The 15458-nt window shown below is 45.3% G+C and overlaps 1 protein-coding gene across 1 annotated transcript in view; it reads left to right on the top strand.

Moving 5' to 3' along the window:
* RNF213 (ring finger protein 213) overlaps positions 1-15458 on the top strand; it is a 53997-nt gene that overhangs the window by 23607 nt on the left and 14932 nt on the right. Inside the window, exons 28-45 of the mRNA XM_075720066.1 lie at positions 680-4273; positions 5192-5328; positions 5653-5748; positions 6184-6302; positions 6904-7014; positions 7747-7826; positions 8656-8803; positions 9168-9303; positions 9741-9929; positions 10396-10535; positions 10978-11132; positions 11493-11702; positions 12089-12270; positions 13066-13186; positions 13297-13397; positions 13669-13848; positions 14386-14549; positions 14645-14747. Of these exons, the coding sequence (XP_075576181.1) occupies positions 680-4273; positions 5192-5328; positions 5653-5748; positions 6184-6302; positions 6904-7014; positions 7747-7826; positions 8656-8803; positions 9168-9303; positions 9741-9929; positions 10396-10535; positions 10978-11132; positions 11493-11702; positions 12089-12270; positions 13066-13186; positions 13297-13397; positions 13669-13848; positions 14386-14549; positions 14645-14747 (5966 nt within the window). The remainder of the gene's footprint in view (positions 1-679; positions 4274-5191; positions 5329-5652; positions 5749-6183; positions 6303-6903; positions 7015-7746; positions 7827-8655; positions 8804-9167; positions 9304-9740; positions 9930-10395; positions 10536-10977; positions 11133-11492; positions 11703-12088; positions 12271-13065; positions 13187-13296; positions 13398-13668; positions 13849-14385; positions 14550-14644; positions 14748-15458) is intronic.

Below are 15458 nucleotides of genomic sequence, written 5' to 3'. Positions count from 1 at the left end.
ACTTGATTTCTTTGAATTTCTCAGTCGTTTTGTACATATGTTTGTATATAGCTGCACGTGAGCTGCAGAGACTATAACTGTAAACATAGTATAGGAATTCCCTGTTTGTATCAGGGTGTACCGCACATCTCCATTACAAAGTGGTGTCCCTGGTGTTGTACAAAGTGGTATTAAAACTAGACAGTAAATTATACCTGTTGTGGTTTTCTTGGGTTGGTAATTTCTGAAGGCCTCTTAGTCCAAGCCTCACTGGCCCCACTGTAATAACAGGAAACACAAAATGCAAAATCTAATCTTCCTCATGTTACTTTGCATGTTTGAAAGTACTAGAATATTTATGTGCAGCCATAAGAACAGAGTGTAGAAGTGACAGGGATAAATAACAGTTTCTTGGGTTTAGTTTTCTTTTTCTTTGATGTAGCACTGAGAAGGGGTTGGAGGTAACAAAGGACTAATGTTATGGGAAGGAGACTGTAGGAGGAAATAGGATTAATTGTTGTGATTCTCTTTAAGCAGAAAAAGTGATGCATAGAGGAAGAAGTGTCACAGTTGTATAGGCTAGCTGCTGTTACTCAGGTCTGTGATTTTAGGCAAGAATACTGTAAGAACAGATTAAATAAACTGAAGATGTTTAGGACTACAACTTTGTGATGATGTATTTTCTTTTCCTTTACTCCAGATGTCAGCGAGCCAGAAGTACAATTTCTTTGATGTATTCCCTAAAGTAACATGCAAGTCTCCCAAGGAAGTACTAGAAATGGAGACACTTGGGAACCAGTCTGGGGACGTTTCAGATCCAGGAATGGACCAGGAAGAATTTTGCAGCGAGGCTTTCCAGAGACCTTTCCAGTATCTGAAAAGATTTGACCAGGGGTGCAATCTGGACACATTCTGTTATGAAGCATGCTCTGTAGAAGGGAGTCCAGCAGAATGCCTGCAGCAGTTCCTCCTGCACTGTGGGATCACAGATCCCTCCTGGTCGGAACTCCGAAACTTCACATGGTTTCTCAATGTTCAGTTGAGAGACTGTGAAGCTTCTGTCTTTTGCAACCCTGACTTTGTCCAGGACACTTTGCAAGGTTTCAAAAAGTTTGTTGTTACCTTCATGATTTTAATGGCAAGGGATTTTGCAACACCCTCCCTAAACATTTCTGATCAAAGTTCAGAAAGGCAGTCCTTCAACCTGGAGAACATTGCAGAAGAAGATCTTCTTCCTTTCCGCATTCGGAAAAAGTGGGAGTCTGAGCCTCATCCATATTTGTTTTTCAATGAAGATCGTGTGTCCATGACATTCATTGGTTTCCACTTTCAGCCTGATGGTAGTGGCGGTGTTGATGCCGTTAATCCTTTGAATGGCAACATTATAAAGAAAAATGTCATGACTTCACGGTTGTACAAGGGCTTGTTACTCCAAAGAGTTCCCTTCAATATTCCATTTGATCAGTTGCCTCGTCATGAGAAGCTAGAGAGGCTTTGCATGGTTTTGGGGATCCCCTGGGTAATAGACCCCGATGAGACATACGAACTCACAACAGACAATGTGCTAAAAATCTTGGCTATTGAGATGCGATTCAGATGCAACATCCCAGTTGTCATCATGGGAGAAACAGGCTGTGGAAAAACCAGACTTATAAAGTTTCTGTGCAAGTTACGCAGAAGCTACGTAGAGGTGGAGAACATGAAGCTTGTAAAAGTTCATGGAGGTACTACTGCAGAGATGATTTATGCCAGGATCAAAGAAGCAGAAGCCCTTGCTAAAACCAATAAGGAGCGGCATGGGTTGGACACAGTCCTCTTTTTCGATGAAGCCAACACAACAGAGGCTGTAAGCAGCATCAAGGAAGTTCTGTGTGACCACACAGTACAGGGGAAGCCTTTGGCCTCTTGCTCTGGCTTGCAGATCATAGCAGCCTGCAACCCTTATCGTAAGCACACACCAAAGATGATTCAACGCTTGGAATTAGCTGGGTTGGGCTACCGTGTCAAAGCAGATGAGACAAAGGATAAGCTTGGATCAATTCCACTGAGACAGCTTGTGTACCGGGTCCATGCGCTCCCACCCAGCATGATCCCATTAGTGTGGGATTTTGGGCAGCTGAACAACTTAACTGAAAAAATGTATATACAACAGATTGTACAGAGGGTTACTGAACAGGTCCCAATGGAGCAGTTTGAAGCAGAGGTAATTACAGAAGTGCTTTTTGCTTCCCAGCAATACATGAGGCAGAGGGACGATGAATGCAGCTTTGTCAGCCTGCGGGATGTGGAACGTTGCATGGAAGTTTTCAAGTGGTTTCACAAGCACAGTAAACTACTGCTGAGAGAACTGGAGAAGTACCTTGCCGAGAAGAAAGCTCCAAAGAACACCTTTGAGAGAAACAATGTTATCTGGTCCTTAGTGCTGGCAGTCGGGGTCTGCTATCATGCATCCTTGGAAAAGAAGGAGGCATATAGGAGTGCTATCAGCCAGGTCCTTCCAAAACCTTATGATACCCAGAAAAAGATTTTGGAAGAAATCTCCCTGATGCAAGACTTATTCTTGAGTGGTGTGCGCCTCCGAGATACCATAGCAAGAAACTTGGCCTTGAAGGAAAATGTCTTTATGATGGTCATCTGCATTGAGTTGAAAATCCCGCTTTTTCTTGTTGGGAAGCCCGGGAGCTCCAAATCCCTTGCGAAAACCATTGTGGCTGATGCTATGCAGGGCCAAGCAGCTCATTCAGATTTGTTCAAGGACCTGAAGCAGATCCATCTAGTGTCTTTTCAGTGCAGTCCTCTCTCCACTCCAGAGGGAATCATAGGCACTTTCAAGCACTGTGCTCGATTCCAGGAAGGGAAGAACTTGGAGGAGTATGTCTCAGTGGTGGTTTTGGATGAGATTGGGCTGGCAGAAGACTCTCCCAAAATGCCCTTGAAGACTTTGCATCCACTTTTGGAAGATGGCTGCATAGATGATGTCCCTCTTCCTCACAAAAAGGTTGGCTTCATCGGGATTTCCAACTGGGCTTTGGATCCTGCTAAAATGAATCGCGGCATCTTTGTCTCACGTGGTGACCCTAGCAAAGAAGAACTCATAGAAAGTGCGAAGGGGATTTGTCGCTCAGCACGCGGGGCTTTGCAGAAGGTCGAACAGTACTTTTGTCACTTTGCAAATGCATATGAAAATATTTGTAAGGCCCAAGACAGGGAGTTCTTTGGTCTGCGTGACTACTACAGCCTCATAAAGATGCTTTTTGCCTTAGCTAAGAGCTCCAACAGTGAGCCGACACCTCAAGACATAGCTGAAGTTGTTCTTCGTAACTTTGGTGGCAAAGATGATGTCAATGCCTTGGAAATATTCACCTCACAGTTACCAGAAAAAGGAGAAGTACATGCTCATGATATCAGTAGAATTGAGCTGGTTCGACAAAACATTTACAGCAGTGGTCAGGATGGTGATTGCAGGTACCTGCTTGTGTTGACTGAGAATTATGCAGCACTGCAGATCCTCCAGCAAACTTTTTTTACTGCCCGGCAACAGCCAGAAATTATCTTTGGCTCCAGTTTCCCTAAGGACCAAGAGTATACCCAGATATGCAGGAACATCAACCGTGTGAAGGTCTGCATGGAAACTGGCCAAATGGTTGTGCTGCTCAACTTGCAAAACCTTTATGAAAGCCTCTACGATGCCCTCAATCAATACTATGTGTACCTTGCTGGCCAGAAGTATGTTGATTTGGGACTGGGCACCCACCGGGTGAAGTGCCGAGTGCACCCGAAGTTCCGTTTGATAGTCATCGAGGAGAAAGACGTGGTATATAAGCACTTTCCCATCCCACTGATCAACAGGCTGGAAAAGCACTACCTGGATATCAGTACTGTCCTGGACAAGGGGCAAAGAGAAACTGTGAAAGAGCTGAAGAAGTGGGTGCACGAGTTCACTGCAGCCAATACAGAAGAGCACTTCATAAGCAAGCAGAAATACAGCCCTTCTGACGTGTTTGTGGGCTACCACTCCAATACTTGTGCCTCAGTGGTCCTGCAGACAACGGAAAGGCTGAAAACAGCGTGTCCTGCTAGTGAACTCATGTCCTGTGTGAAGAAAGAAGCCCAGCTGGCACTGCTGAACTGTGCCACCCCGGACTCTGTGATCCGCCTCTGCAACTCAGTGGGTTTGTTTATGGCAGGTTCTCTGGCCAATATATACTTCAAGCAGCAGCAACACACGTCTTTTGCAGACTTCCTCCGAGCTCACGTCCGCGCTGGCTCTGGGTACCAAACGGTCTTTACAGAGGTGAGTACCTTGCAGCATCCTCTCAAAAACCTCCCAGCCTGCACTGAGGTTTTTGCTTTATAACTGCTGGGGCTGTATTATGGCTACACCTGAGTAAACTTGGTAACAGCCTTGCTGCTTGGCGGCCAGATGTGCAGAGGTGGGTGTTTCAGCAGGTGTGGTGTTGCATCCTGAAGAACCTAATACCTCCGCTATGTGTGAAGCAGTATTTGATGCTCCCTGTCAAGCAGGGATTTTAAGTGAGTTTGGGCAGCTGATGCATCTCTTTACTTTGAAAGTAGTTCTGTCTCCATGAACGCAGCCAGCAAAACAGGCTGCTGGCTGCAGAAAAAGTCGTCGGGAGCCTTTGAACTCTCATTTCTTTGTGTCTGCCTCTGGTCTTAAAGATACAAAAGATTTTAACCCAGCTAAGCCACAGACAGCCAGAGATCTTGCGGGCCTTTAATGGGATAGCTCTGGTTTACTTTTGCCTAGTACCAAAACTAAAGAACTTTGGCTGAGATTGGCTGGAGAATTTTTCCCTCTCCTGCCTCACATGGAAACAACACGCTTTGTTTTGGGGCTGGACTTGCTGCCCCCTGAGAGTGCTGCAGGGAAGGCGGCCTAGCAGGGAAGGCATGATACAGGAGTTCGCAAGAAGCTTCTCCAAAGCCTTGGCTGCCCCTTCTCAGCTGCCCCGCTGCCCCATCTCTGACCGCACCAAGAGTCATTGTGTCCAGCCACCCAGCAGTGGCTCTGGGTTGGTGCAACAGCCCATGTTGACCCTTTGCCTACTGGCAGGGCAAATAAATGTTTTTTTTGGGGTGCAGTCCAGCTCTGCAGCAAGTTAGCAGCATCTGGGAGCATAGATGAGTAAGTCTCTACTGCCTTTCTGCTGCATTCCTGAGCAAAGAATAAACCTGTATCTTGCACTCCCAGGTCACCACCTTCTCGAGGCTTCTCACCAGTGCTGATGCTGCTTGCCTGGAGAGAGAAGTGCAGGGTAAAGCGCAAAGGCCTCAAATTCTGTTCCTGCAGCAGTTTGACACAGAGTACTCATTCCTGAAGGCCATCCGGTGAGTCTGGTTTTGCATTATCCTGCTCTGAATAGGCTGTCATCTGGGTGGAAGATGCATGGGCAGAACATTTGGAGTAACACGTATGGAAAAGGGAGGCAAGAGGCCATGCTGTGCTGAACAGTGGCTGGCTCGGTGCAAACTATATTAGCTCCATCATACTGAGATGGGCTTTTGAAGTTAGACCATCCCTACAGGATGGGTGTTTTAATCTCTCCTTCTCCCTGCAGCAGCCAAAGCTAATGTGGAGTGACTGCTTCTACAGTCTTTAATGTTTTGTTTTTACACTTAGTGACTTCTTTTAAATCCCCTTTCACTCTTCAGAGATTTTCTTGACACCACATCAGGAAATAAAGTCCTTATTATTCAGACAGACTTTGAAGATGGCTCTCAAAATGCCCAGCTCATCGCCTCAGCCAAGTAAGTCAAGTGTGAAGTGGTTCCCAGCTAGCTGTTCTGGTTGGTGACTCCTCACCCCCATTTGATTATTAGTGCTGTTTGGGGGATTTCAGAATCAGGAATGCGTAATCCTTTGTTTATTCTGTAGTGGAATGAATCTAGAAGCACTAATTGTATTTCAAATAATAATTCATAACCCAAGTCAAAATAAACTAAGCTGAGTCAAATTACCCAATAATCCCCTTTGAAGTGTGAATTCTTGCCACTGGCTGCAGAAGTCCTGAAGAGCTGAGGATCAGGGTTATCATTTGAGGGACAGCCAGCTGGGAGGAGGGGGTGAGCGAGTCGCTTACACCTGTATGGGGGAAGAAACGTGCCCTCTTATAGAGGAAAGACTTGTGGTCATGAACTTTTGTCTGTCTTTGATCTGTCAACAGCATTTGCTCTTTGTTGTAGATACACTGTTGTTAATGAAATCAACAAGGTGGATCTGGGAGAAGTCTCTGTCTTTGTTTACTTTATTATGAAGCTTTCCCGGGTGGAAGGAGGAACGTCCTATGTGGGATTCCATGGAGGTGGGTCTGGCCATCTGTTGCTCCTCACTCTTCAACTGGCTTCAGGCAAACATACCAGAGCAGCACTTTGCTTGTTCACCTTCCTTTTTAATGCTTAAAAACTGGAATCAGTGTGTCCTGTGGGTTGTCAGAGCTGCTTCCCTTACCCACAAGGACTGTTCCTTGGGGGGTCAGTTCCTTGGAGTCCTAGTCTCCTTTATGAGAGCACCTTGCCTTGCCCACTGACAGATGAGTCCTCTTTCTAGTCAGCTGGAGAGCAGCAAACAAACGTGATGCTAACTGCATTGGCATATTGTCCTCCAGGAGGCTCCTGAGTACGTGCTTACATGTTCTGCTTTCAGCAGCAAGGCTTCTACTGCGTGTGATGGGTTCTAAGAGCCTCAAAGTAGTAGTGTGCATGCCCTGTCAGTCAGGGCAGTGTGCGTTAGCATGGTCAAAGCGAATTGCTGCTTTCCCTTTCTACATCAAGAAGTGAGAGTAAGTGAATGCTGAATGTGAACTAGTCCACAGGTACTGGGAGATAATTTTTGGGAAGCTCTTGCAGAAGAGCATGCTGCAGGCATGAAATTACTTTTTTTTTTTTTTGGTCCTCTGTCTTTAGGACTGTGGCAGTCGGTGCATATAGACGATCTCCGCAGATCCAAGGACATGATCTCTGATATGACTGCCCTGCAGAACCTCACCATCAGCCAGTTGTTCTGTGAGGATTCAGGTAAAACCAAAGGTGAGCTGCATGCTGGCTGTGCCAGCCAGTGGCGTCGATATGCCAGTGGGGAAAAGGGGAGATGTAGTCCCAGACTTGGTGCTAGTGGATCTTATGCCTGGTACAACGTATCTAATTGATTTTCCCTGCTCAGCATCTGTTTTTTGTGGAGGTCACCACATGGCTACCAACTTGTATTTGTGTTTAGTTCGTTATTGCAACTTTGGGTCATCGAAGTTAATTTGGTAGTTTTCCCTTTTTCTTTTGACAAAAATGTTGTATTTGTACTGCTCAACACCCTGAGTGCTCTGTCTCAGCACGGGAGGCAGCAGATACTGCATGGCAGAGACCACTGACAAGGAGTCACTCCAGAGAATATCTCATTTGCATGAATATAGATCTGTTCACCTAAACCTGTAGGAAGGGTAGAAAAGACTTTTTCTTCCCCCTCAGTTTTTTCTTACACTTTTTCCTTTCACCATACGGCCTTACAGGCTTCTGTTAGAGCTTAGTGCGTTAGCTCCGAGAGTCGTTTCTTCCAGTTCTTGCTGCATGAAGCTTGACAGCCCTAACAGCTGTAGGTGTGTTTAGACAGGTGGATCTCAGCCATTCGTGCAGGTGATAGTAGATCTCTGACAGATGTTCTGGTGCTCTGGGATGCAGTTGCTAAATAAATTCTTATCTGGCTGATGCAGAAGTGTACTGCTTCTTTCTAATAAAAATTCTACACCTTAGTTGTAGCTCTGCCTGTGAATGGAGAAGAACAGGGGGAAAATGAGGTGCCGGTTGAAACACCAGTGCCAGAAGCAGAGCACTGTGAGGTCAGTTCAGAATACATTTGTTTGCTTCTCAGCTGTCAATATGTCTCTCCGCTCTTTGTCATCGATAGGTGCAACACGCCTTTTGCATCCCCATTCACCTGAAATCCATCAGGAATATTATTTGCATCATGAATGTTAATGATCAGATACAAATTCCTCCCCCTGTAGCCCAATCAAAATCAGCATCATTAAAGAAGTAAACTATTCTAAGGATCCTCTAATTCCTTAGCCATTTCATTCTCCTGATTTTTAAAAATCAGTTTTAAAAGTATCTGTTGTCTTTCTACACCCTGAAGCTGAGAAATATGCTTCTGAGCCTGCCATTACAGCTGTTTGTGCTTTGACAGAGGCGTGCCTTTGAAGCCATGCTGGAGTTGGCTGTGGACTTTGCTGTGCTACAGCCATGTTAAGACTGGCTTGTGTTCCCCTGACAGCATAAGCTGGAGGATTCCCAGTATAAGACTGCATGTGCCTTTTGCCCCTCTGGTGCCTAAGCATCTCCCAGAGAGGGCATATTTTCCCTAGTCATGTTTATAATTTACACTTTTTTTCCCTGAACTACTTAATTTTCCCCCTATAGGAGTCTTATCTTAACGCAAATGCTGTGTTGCATGCCAGTTTGAAAGGGCCACAGAAGCTGCATCGTGTACTTGATAGCAAAAGAAGAACTTAGATTTGCAGCCTGAGATGAGAGGAAAACTGGAAGGTGGGATGCCAGGGGGACGGGCTTTTTCTAGAGAGCACTATAATCATTTTAAGAGGGATGTGTTGGGGGAAAGGGTGTAAAACTGCAGAGTAATGAACTTGCTTCCACGCTGTTCCTGGGAAGCGTGAAATCCTGGACACTACTGTACTCCTGAGGACCTGTGTACAAAGTGCTGTAGGGATGCTACAGGACCAAAATGAAGATCTTAGTCGAAGCAGAAAGCGAATTAAGATCCTCCTTGGCCTTCTCTCCAAAGAAGATGACTTGAAAGGTACGTGCTCCCTGGCTGCAGCGAGTAGTGTCCCTGAGCATCTAGGGGACCACCAAACCATCTAAGTTAATTCAATGGGGACCCAAAGGTCAGTGGTCCTTGCTGTAGTGTAGACAAGGTGGATCTCCCAGGCAATCTCCCGAGAGTGTGTGTGTCTGTGCTCCAGTCTGTTGCTCCTTTAGCTGACGGGTTTTCCTGGAGTTCAGATTGTGGCTTTTTCTATGGCTGTGCTAGCTCCGGTGGCTGTTTTTTTTTTCCCCCTCCGCCAATTATTGAAACAACCGTAAAATTCTATGCTTGGTGTGATATTTGGGTTTGGATGCAATGCCAGTAGAGAAAATATAAGTTCCCTGTTGTTTTCTAGCCTCTTTCCTGAAGATAACAAAGGCTCGTCTCTCCAACCTTTTGAAGAAGCAAGAAGAAAATTCCCTTCACCCAAAAAACTGGGTGCTTCGGGAGGCTTCTAACCTCAGTGCTCTCCAGGAGGCAGGCACCTTCAGGTGAGGACAGCAACAATATCTTGTAACCTGCAGGCTTCCAAGAAAAGTCTGCAAATGGCAACTGTGCAGCAGAGACAGCACTTTTGTGTAATCTGAATATTTGCAGTGTCAGTCTCCAGCCTGTGCTGGAACCTCTCTGAAGGCAGTTTTGTCCTCTCCTGGCTCCTGAGGGAGGGTGACTTACAGCTGAATGGGCTGTGCTGGGACAGGAACGCACGAATGCACAAGTGCTTTGAGTGGAACAGTGGGATTACAGGCGAGCCACGAGTGAGAGATATGTAGGGTTTTTTGGTGGTGGTATTTTTTCCCCTTAAAGGCAGGATTAGGACTTTCTCACATGCAAGTGTCAGCAATTTTTCAGGACAACCAGCTCCCAATTTGCTGATATTGTTGCTCACCTTCCCTCTGGGTTTCTTGGTCTCTTTCTGCCCCCAAAGGCACACCTTGTGGAAGCGAGTCCAGAACATGATCACTCCGTTCCTGGCTCTCCTGATTGCTGTCATAGACAGAAATGGCAATCTGGAGCTGTTGGTCAGGCCGGCAGCTGAGTGGGTGACAAACCTGTGGATGTTCATCTTCAGTGATACAAAACTTCTGACTGTCCCTTACAGTGTGGGTAAGAACAGGTGAGCCACCGGAGAGAGCAGCAGGAGGGCTTGGCTGGCAGCACTGAGACCAGTCCAGCACTGGCTTTAAATCCGCATGGGAGAGTAACACTCTTGGTTGCTCCCCTGTGCTGTGCTGAAGGCAGCAGGGCAGTTCTCGGTGACTTCAGAAGTCTGTTCTTTCTACCTTGTCCCCAGTACTCCTGGGCTTTGCTCTCTAGCTCTTGGCATGCTCACACTTCTTACCCAGCCCTTGAAGCCCCCACGTCCTGCCATTACAGCCCTTTTGCCAGGGAACGCTTACTGAGTAAGTCCTAATGCTACACAGTTGGCAGGATCAGCTGTGTTAATGAGTCCTTCAGTTCTTTCCCCTTCCCTCATCCCCTTCTAGGGCTAATTTCTTGCTTTCTGCAGCTTCCTGCCTCTGTTGTCTGAATATGTTTCCCAGGCAAAAGCCCAGTGCATTAATGACCTTTTAATCTCCTAGCTCTCAGCCAGAGGTAATTCTGGTGCAGAACAACATGACGGTGTCTGCTGATACTGGGAATGAGATGCCCTTCAGCTGGAGGATAAAAGAGTACTTGGATGAGATGTGGTTGGAAGCTCAATACCTCCAAAACACTGAAGGTGAGAGCCTTGCTTGAGCTCGTGACACAAAGCATCTCCATCCACCTGCCCTGTAAACTCTGGTTTGTTGCTACCATGCCTCTACCTTTCTGTCACCCTGGGATTTGCCTTCAATCCCTCTGTGGTCGTATGAGCCAGCAGAGCTTTGTGCAACTAGCTTTTCTTTGTGCTTCTCACTATTAGTCTTTCTCACATATCTTGTGCCCTTGTATTCAAAATGCTGTGGAAAGGCAAAGAGTTAATGACAAGATGAGATTCCATAAATGTGACACTGCTGCCTGGGCTGAGAACGCTTGGCCTCAAATCTCTTGTTAGTGCGCTGAATGAGGGGAGTGCTGTATGCATTAGTGATTAATTAGGCGTCAGTCTCTTTAGGATGGAAACTGTGCCAAACCCAGCCTCCTCCTAATATTCAGCTTTTCTCTGCATTCTCATTTTCCAGACCAAGCTGAGAAGTTTGTGGATATCTTCCAGAAAACTTCACTGGGAAAATTTATCTCTGCTCTGACTGAGGAAGAAAGGCAGATGCTCTTCCAGTGCTATATCACAGACTTTATTGTCTTGACCATTGGTGTGTCTTCCCTAGAGGAGCTGCAGGTCAGTGTCTGGAACAAGAACTGGAAACCCTTTGGATGGAGAGAAGATCATGATGCCCGTGAATATGCCATTCTGTATCAATCTTGCCTTCTCAGCCAAAATTCCCCTCTGAGACAGACTAATAGCAAGGTAGCCACAAATCAGATGCATTTGGTGCTGAATGGCTGCTGAAATTGCTGCAACCTTACTCAGAAAAGCACTTCCATAGGAGCACCTATAAAAATTGACACATCATCTAAGGCTATCTTTGTAAAGTACTGATTCTCTTCTTTCAGAGAATTTTGCCAGCATTTCCAGTACGAAATGAATTATAAAAGTTCTTTTTTTAATTTTGATTCTAACTTTCTTCTAAACTTTCAGTGTCTGCAAATTGCGTTCTTATCCTGCATAGAGGAATGGAAGGCAACATCTCCCAGAAGAGAGGAGACGGTACCATCTTTGCCTTGGGTCCACCTTGGATACAATCAGTTCAAGAGCCGCCTGCAGAACTTTTCTAGGATCCTGGCTGTACACCCCCGTGCAGTTGACTACCTTAACCAGGAAGGACATGGAATAGCACATTCAGAGATGGTAGAGTCACTACCAGGCATTTTGTGATCCTCAACCCTAGCAGAGAGCTCTGTCTTCACTGAATTCAGTGTTCAGCCTCCTTTTGATTTCAGCAACAGTAAACTGGGATGCACAAGCTCAGTCAGGATCCTAGTATTAGGAATCATCTCCTATGTTACCACTTTTAGTAGCAGGATTTAAAATAGTTTGCCCTGCTTTCTCATCAGTTAATAGGATGTGCTAATGATCCGAGCCATGAGCATGAGAATTCCAGAGCTTAAGATAATCAAGTAGAACATTATTCAGTAGAACACATACTACAGCAAACCAGATTGAGAGCCCAAAGTTCATAAATAATTCTGAAATGCAGCTGTTGTGTTATACTTACAGCCTGTGTGTCTGTCTAGGTTTTAGATGTGTTAGCTGCAGTGGCTTGTACTGAAGAGCTGGAGCATCAAGTCCAGACAGCCCATCCAGAGATCTGGCTGCAGAAAGTGAAGAATCTTCGCATGCCTGTTGAATTTATTTGTAAAGAGAAGGATTTACAGAGGAGTGGGAGTCGGTGCCATCAGCTGCTAAAAAAACTTGAGTACGTACCACAGATCTTGATCTTTTGCCTTGCTGTTAGTAAGAATGTTAGTACGGGCTGAAAGCTGCTCTGATGCTGCTTTTCTCAGACGAAGACTTTGCAAACTTTTCCAGGTTCCTGCTAGGCTCAATTACATACCAAGCATCAAGAACCAGATTTTTTTTTTTTCCCCCCTTGTCTCACGTAGATTCTCCTTCTAAATCTGGCAGTATCATCCAGTGCATTCCAGCTGGATTCAGGGGTTATTTAAAGCTCTCATTAGGTTCCTATTAACCAGCAATGTCTCCCCACTGCATTCCATGTGTATAAAGACTGTGAGAGATGGGGAACTTCATTGTGTTTAAGACTGAGACTTGTCTCTTGAAAGACAAGCCCAGAGAGCTACCCTGGTTTTTCTCATAGTCCTTGTTTAGTTTAACTGAAGTGAAGGAAGTGTAGTTAATGGTGATTTTTTTTTTTTTTTTTTTTTTTTTTTTGTAATTACTTCCTATGATATAGAAGTTAGAGGTGTGGGAAGGTCTTTGCAGTGGTCTTAATTCTGCTGCAGCGCTGTCTACAGGACAGGCTCCTATGCCATAAGCTCACTGTGTTAGGTGCTGTTACATGCTTTGTCCTTGACAAAAAGCAGGGCTGATAACCAAAAGGGCAAAGCAAGAAGTTGCATGAGAAGTACACAAATGCTGTAGTGGTGAGCATGAAAAGCAGTGAGATCATTCGAATGACCTGATATTGCACTTCCATTCATGCTCTCAGCTCATAATTGTACTTTTTGAAATGACGCTTTCCTTCCCACAGAGTCTGCTGGAACCGGGTTTTCTCCATGTCTCTGTTTATAGAACACGTGTTGTTAGGCATCAACACTCTGATGCCAGAATTTGAGAATTTAGTGAAAAAATATACTTTGCTTCTTGCCAAGGTAAGCAAAGATGTGATTTCACCTCTTCCCTGTTTGCTTCTGCTGATCATGTGAATTTTTGTCTTAGGTATTAGAGCTGAGTCATTTAGCTTTGTCCTTTTCCTCTGCAGTGTTTTCAGCACGATTCAGACATGAAGACTCACCCAACTTTTGTTGCAGTGATGAAAGTACTGTGTGAATGTAAGGATGAAGTCAGCAACAGGCTCTACAGGTAGTGACATTGAGATAAGTTGCAGGGTCCAGTAGGAATATTGTCTATGTTGCCAGCATATTTCTGTGTGTAAGGCAGCGCTGCATACAATGTAATGAAAGGCAAATGAAGAGCAGTAACTTCCATTTTATTCTGCACCCTGAAGCTAAGCAGTTAGCCAACAGGTTTTACATTATTTCTCCTTGGTCTAGTTGCAGATGAACATCATCTTAAAGGTGTTTGGTAAGACGACATTGAAGCAATTGTGTTCATTACTGTTTCTGAATTACAGATATGGTCTGAAGTCATGTCCAATCTGCCTAGGAGAGCCGAAGGATCCAGTCTGCCTGCCTTGCTGCCATGTGTTCTGTCAGAAGTGCATCAGAACGTGGCTAGTACCAGCACAGATGCATTGTCCGTACTGCAGAGTTGCCATGGGGGATGTTCATTTAAATGTCTCCGTGGAACTCAGGTATTCCACCCTGTCCAAGGTGGAAGCATTGCAGTGGGGCTGGTTGTGTGAGGAAATTCTGATTCGCACCTCTGAAGTTGTCAACACGAGCAGAATGGGTGGAGGGAACTCTGCTCCGCTCTTGCTGGAACCAGAACAGGTCCTGTCCGTTTTCTGTTTATTGTGTCAAAAGAAGGGAGGAAGTTGCCTTGGCCCTTGTAAGAAAATTGTAGTTACAAAACCCTGTAAAGCCAAAGCACTGTCAGTGGCTGAATCAGAAAAGGGAACTGTTTGTCACCTTGAATTGCTTTGTGATAGCTTAGCAAAAAAACTCTCGGTGAATGTATCTGGCATCACATTGCCATTGGTGATCTTAGTTGTCAATGTGATACAGCCTTTGCAGACAATACTACTGACGTGTTGCACAAATCCAGCCTTTTGGACAGCTGGAAAAGTATCTCACCTTGGTGGCTTTTGCCTGTGTCTGCTTTGCTTCATCCATTATTTAAGTGGTTCTGTACTTGAACATTGTCCTAATGCTTTTTATCCTTCCCCTAGAGATGCCATAGCAAGAAATGCCCTGTTCCGGCAGAGATGCAATAATTTCTTCATAGATGTGGTCACCACCATGTGCTTCAAGGACAATGAACCCCCTGAGGCAGAGGTGATCCAAGAGCTCCTTAATCTGCTGTTTGTTCACAGAAGTCTCCTGAAAGGTTCAGGTGAGCTCCCTTCATCCTGACGCTCAGCATCATGGAGCTGATTCTCTTGCCACTTTCTCTCACCTGCCAAACTTGTCTTTTTCTTATCTCCACAGATCACCCTGCTATCTACACAAAATTTCTATCGCCATTTAATGACGAAGTGGATGAAACTCCCATCATCCGCTCAGTAATGCTGAAGCTCCTCTTGAAGTACAGGTGAGCACAGTCAGACAGTTGGTGGATGTTACAATAGGGGGTGGTTGTTTTTCCATGACCTCATCAAACCAATCTGATTGTTCTTCTCACTTCCATGCTATTCATTGAATTTGAATCATTCCAGGTGAAGTTCATCCTGTGCCTTTGTATTAGTTATGCAACTTGTCTGGCTTGCATGTAGTTTGTGTTGAAGTATCTGACCAGTCTGTGCCAAGGTTTACTTAGCTATTCTTAACCTAAACCTGTGCTGAACGTGGGTGGCTTGGGTAACTTAAAGATAGGCGACTAATTAACACGCTCTTGATCAGCAAAGCAATACTCTTCATCTGCAGACATTTAATCAAGAATGGTCTTCTGTATGCTTACACAGACCTCTCCGGTCACACTAGCTCCACCAGCCTCCCTTTGCAGTCAGTGCACAGAAAGCCATTTCTCAAGCGTGATCATCTCCTAAATCAGATGCCTAAAATAGATCAGATCGCTTATGCCCTAGAAATGCTAATTTGGCATTGTTGATGATAAAAGCCTAGCTCAGAGTGTGAAGCTAGATGACATCTGGCAAAAGGTGGCACAACTGCTTTTCCATCTTCCAGATGGATCCAGGGTGACCCCCACCTGTTACATGGATATAACTAGTAGTTTGATCATGATTTAGAGCATTAGTAGCCGTCAGTATTGCAGTTGTGGTAAGGGGGCGTTTCTCTCTCCTCT

This window comes from Pelecanus crispus, chromosome 12 (genome assembly GCF_030463565.1).
Source record: "Pelecanus crispus isolate bPelCri1 chromosome 12, bPelCri1.pri, whole genome shotgun sequence".
Taxonomy (NCBI): Eukaryota; Metazoa; Chordata; class Aves; order Pelecaniformes; family Pelecanidae; genus Pelecanus; species Pelecanus crispus.
This window is presented reverse-complemented; position numbering and strand designations above follow the sequence as displayed.